Source organism: Cannabis sativa, chromosome 2 (genome assembly GCF_029168945.1).
Source record: "Cannabis sativa cultivar Pink pepper isolate KNU-18-1 chromosome 2, ASM2916894v1, whole genome shotgun sequence".
Taxonomy (NCBI): Eukaryota; Viridiplantae; Streptophyta; class Magnoliopsida; order Rosales; family Cannabaceae; genus Cannabis; species Cannabis sativa.
Window position 1 is genome coordinate 9,671,652 of NC_083602.1, and position 2,974 is coordinate 9,674,625.

At 27.2% G+C, this 2,974-nt stretch overlaps 1 protein-coding gene across 1 annotated transcript; it reads right to left on the bottom strand.

Annotated features, from left to right (window-relative positions):
• Positions 1–437: 437 nt before the first annotated feature.
• On the bottom strand, positions 438–1,451 carry LOC115720687 (uncharacterized). Its single transcript, XM_030649853.2, has 2 exons — positions 1,120–1,451; positions 438–1,027 (listed from the first exon to the last, which is right to left on the bottom strand). Exons 1-2 carry the CDS (start codon positions 1,248–1,250, stop codon positions 787–789), a joined length of 372 nt encoding a protein of 123 aa, XP_030505713.2. The 5' UTR covers positions 1,251–1,451; the 3' UTR covers positions 438–786.
• Positions 1,452–2,974: the final 1,523 nt, after the last annotated feature.

The following is a 2,974-nucleotide window of genomic DNA, read 5'->3' on the forward strand; positions in this document are numbered from 1 at the left end:
GCCGTTCATCTCAGTATAATAAAGAGTATGTTAATTTACTAATTAAACTAACTTCTTTGTACTTAAAATCTATAATTATTTTGGACCCTCGTAAGTGTTGTAAAACATATATATATGTACACTATTCATGCTGTGAAATCATTCATATTATTCATAGATGACATACAAAAAATAAAATTAGAAAAAAAAAACAATTTAATTAGGTGTTGGCTTCTTATATAGCTAGCACATGTCCATAAGTATGGATTCTAGAGACTTATACAAATATATCTAAAATATATATAATTTATATGGGTTTGAATCTCACGTGCACAAAACTACAAAGTTAAAGGAGGCATTTTCTCAGTGATGACATAAGATAAGAAACCCTAAGAAGCTGACCAAGACCAGTCAAAGGAACAAATTATAAATAAATAAAAATATCATGGAGACAAATATTCCTGCAAGCGGATAATATTATTTGCTCATTTGTTTTGTTCTTTTATAATACAACTTTCATGTCTAGCTTTATTTCCATCTTATATATTATATATTCTCTGCTCCACAATTTTTCTTTTCAGAGGAATTAATACTACTGTTCTGGTTCATAAGTATAACTTTACACAACTCATAATTAATATAAGGACATTTAGTACTAATGATTATACAAAAACTTGCTAGAAACTGGTATATATATGTTATAAATTAAATAATATTTTCTTTTTTATGGATGCATATATATAAATATATTTGTGCTGATCTAGCTTAGTTAATTGTAATTATTAATTACTCTCTTATTAAGAGGTATTAAGTAGTGGTTGAATTAGAATCAAATTTGTAGTGTTTATCAACAGCAACTAAAACATCCCAAGTGCAACTAAGTCCCTTAGGAATTATAACAAGATCTCCTGCTCCAAACTCTACAAAATCATTATTATCTGTTGATATTGATGAGCCTTTTGGATACACCTTAACCTTTCCTTTCACCAAATAACATGTCTCTAGGGCATCAAATTTCAGTGTATACTTCCCCGGTGGACATCCCCATCTACATATATATAATTTTAATTATAAATATTACGATATAATATTTAATTCATTATAAAACATATATATTTTTATATATATATATATACTCACTTGGGCCATGAGTTGATACCCAGTTCTGATAAGCGGGAAGGAGGGATATTGCTTTCAACTATGATCTTTAGGTCATCATTAGAAGATGGAGTAATGATATCAGATTGTGATGATGTGGAAGCTGCAGCCATGGAATTAATAAGAAGATAAAAATAAAAAGATTGAAAATGAAGGGTTGTTATGAGTAGAAGAAGAGAGAGAAAGAAGAAGAAGAAGAAGAAGAAGAAGAAGAAAGAGATTGAAAGAGACTGAGTAGTAGAGAGAGAGGGAGGATTGAGGAAATGAGAGTTATAAGGAGTAGTTGGCCTACTCTACCTATATATAATGAACTTAAATTTAGTTGGGGACCCCTAGAGAAGAGAGAAGGAATCTTTCCATGACAAGCCAAAATATATTTAATTATGACGAGAAGAGCAACAACAACAAAATATATCATATATATAGAAGAATAAAAAAAGGATCTTTTTTAGCATGTGCGAAAATTTTGTATTTGAATTTTATTAGAAGTAAAAGGATTGGTGAAAAGAAATTTGAGTAAAATTTTATGGAATGCGTTCAATTTCACTTTATGCATATTATATTGGGGTTAGAGACTTAGAGTAAGTTATATACTACATATTTCAAAGTTGAATGCTAATAAATGATACAGTGGAGCAATCAAGTAGTATATTTAATACAATTAAATATTAACTCATATGATCTAATTTATTATATATTATTCCTTACTCCTATGATACCATCTTGTTGTGGTATTGAACACTAAATATTGGCAAAATATATGAGATTGAATATTAACATACGTCAAATAATGTTATACACCATTAATAATCCCTTAACAATATATTCAGAAAAATTAAGAGGTATTTATTTATTTAGGAGCATATTGTTATATGACACCTTAAAGTAGTACATGATACTATACTATCATTCTACACTATTTGGTTAGCGATTTTTTGTATTATTTATTATTTATTAAATTAAAATATGTAAAACTCGATATTAAAATATACAATAATAATATGACACTTCTTGTAATGCTTGGTAGATTAAAATATTTTTTTAGCTTGTTAAATACTATTTTAGAAATTGTGTTTTGTAAGTATTATCAATAAGACTGTCTATTCGGTTATATATAAAAAATTGAACCCTATATAAAAAAGTGCATTGAGCTCAATTTTTGTCTTTTCTTTCAGAAGAAAAAAATAACCAACATAAAACCGAATTCCAATACAAACAGATATGAAAAATACAACTAGTCTAGTAATAACACTTTCAAGTTAGGTTATTATTATTATATTTTCTCTTGACATAAAAATAGCTTAGGATATAATTTTGTAGATTTTGAAAAATTCAAATTTAAATTGTCATTTATCAAAATACAAGGTCCGATCAGTAACTTTTATAAAATATTGAGTCTAGAATAATATTTACAACTTTAGCATTTCTCTTATTTTATTATGATGTGTTTTGGGTTAGATCATTATTATTAAGTATTTTAGTGATGTCTAGGACCACTTTAGAAGTAATATTTTGTAATTAGTTATACTTAAATGTACCATAGTTGTATAATATGAGAGAGTGATAAGGTCCACCTATTGCATTAAACTTTAGGTTAGGGTGCAAAGCATCTGGTTTGTTGATTGAATATATATTTATATATATATATATATGCATCGGTCAAAGAGTTGACTTGGGTAGCTTTTATTAAACTAACAACTATGCATTTCATTTATAATTAACAACCTTTGTGAAAATGCGTTTGACTAGGGCTACTAATTATAAATGAGACCCTTTGACCAACGCTTAAATGGTATAGTTGCTACTTTAATTCATTCTATGTGAGACTGTAATTAAT

What these genes read in the sequence shown, in the direction of transcription:
- LOC115720687 (XM_030649853.2), bottom strand. Translation starts at nt 1,250, where the DNA reads ATGGCTGCAGCTTCCACATCATCACAATCTGATATCATTACTCCATCT. An exon ending in GGTATCAACTCATGGCCCAA is followed by an intron (nt 1,028 to 1,119) that starts GTGAGTATATAT and finishes ATATATATGTAG; the next exon opens with ATGGGGATGTCCACCGGGGA.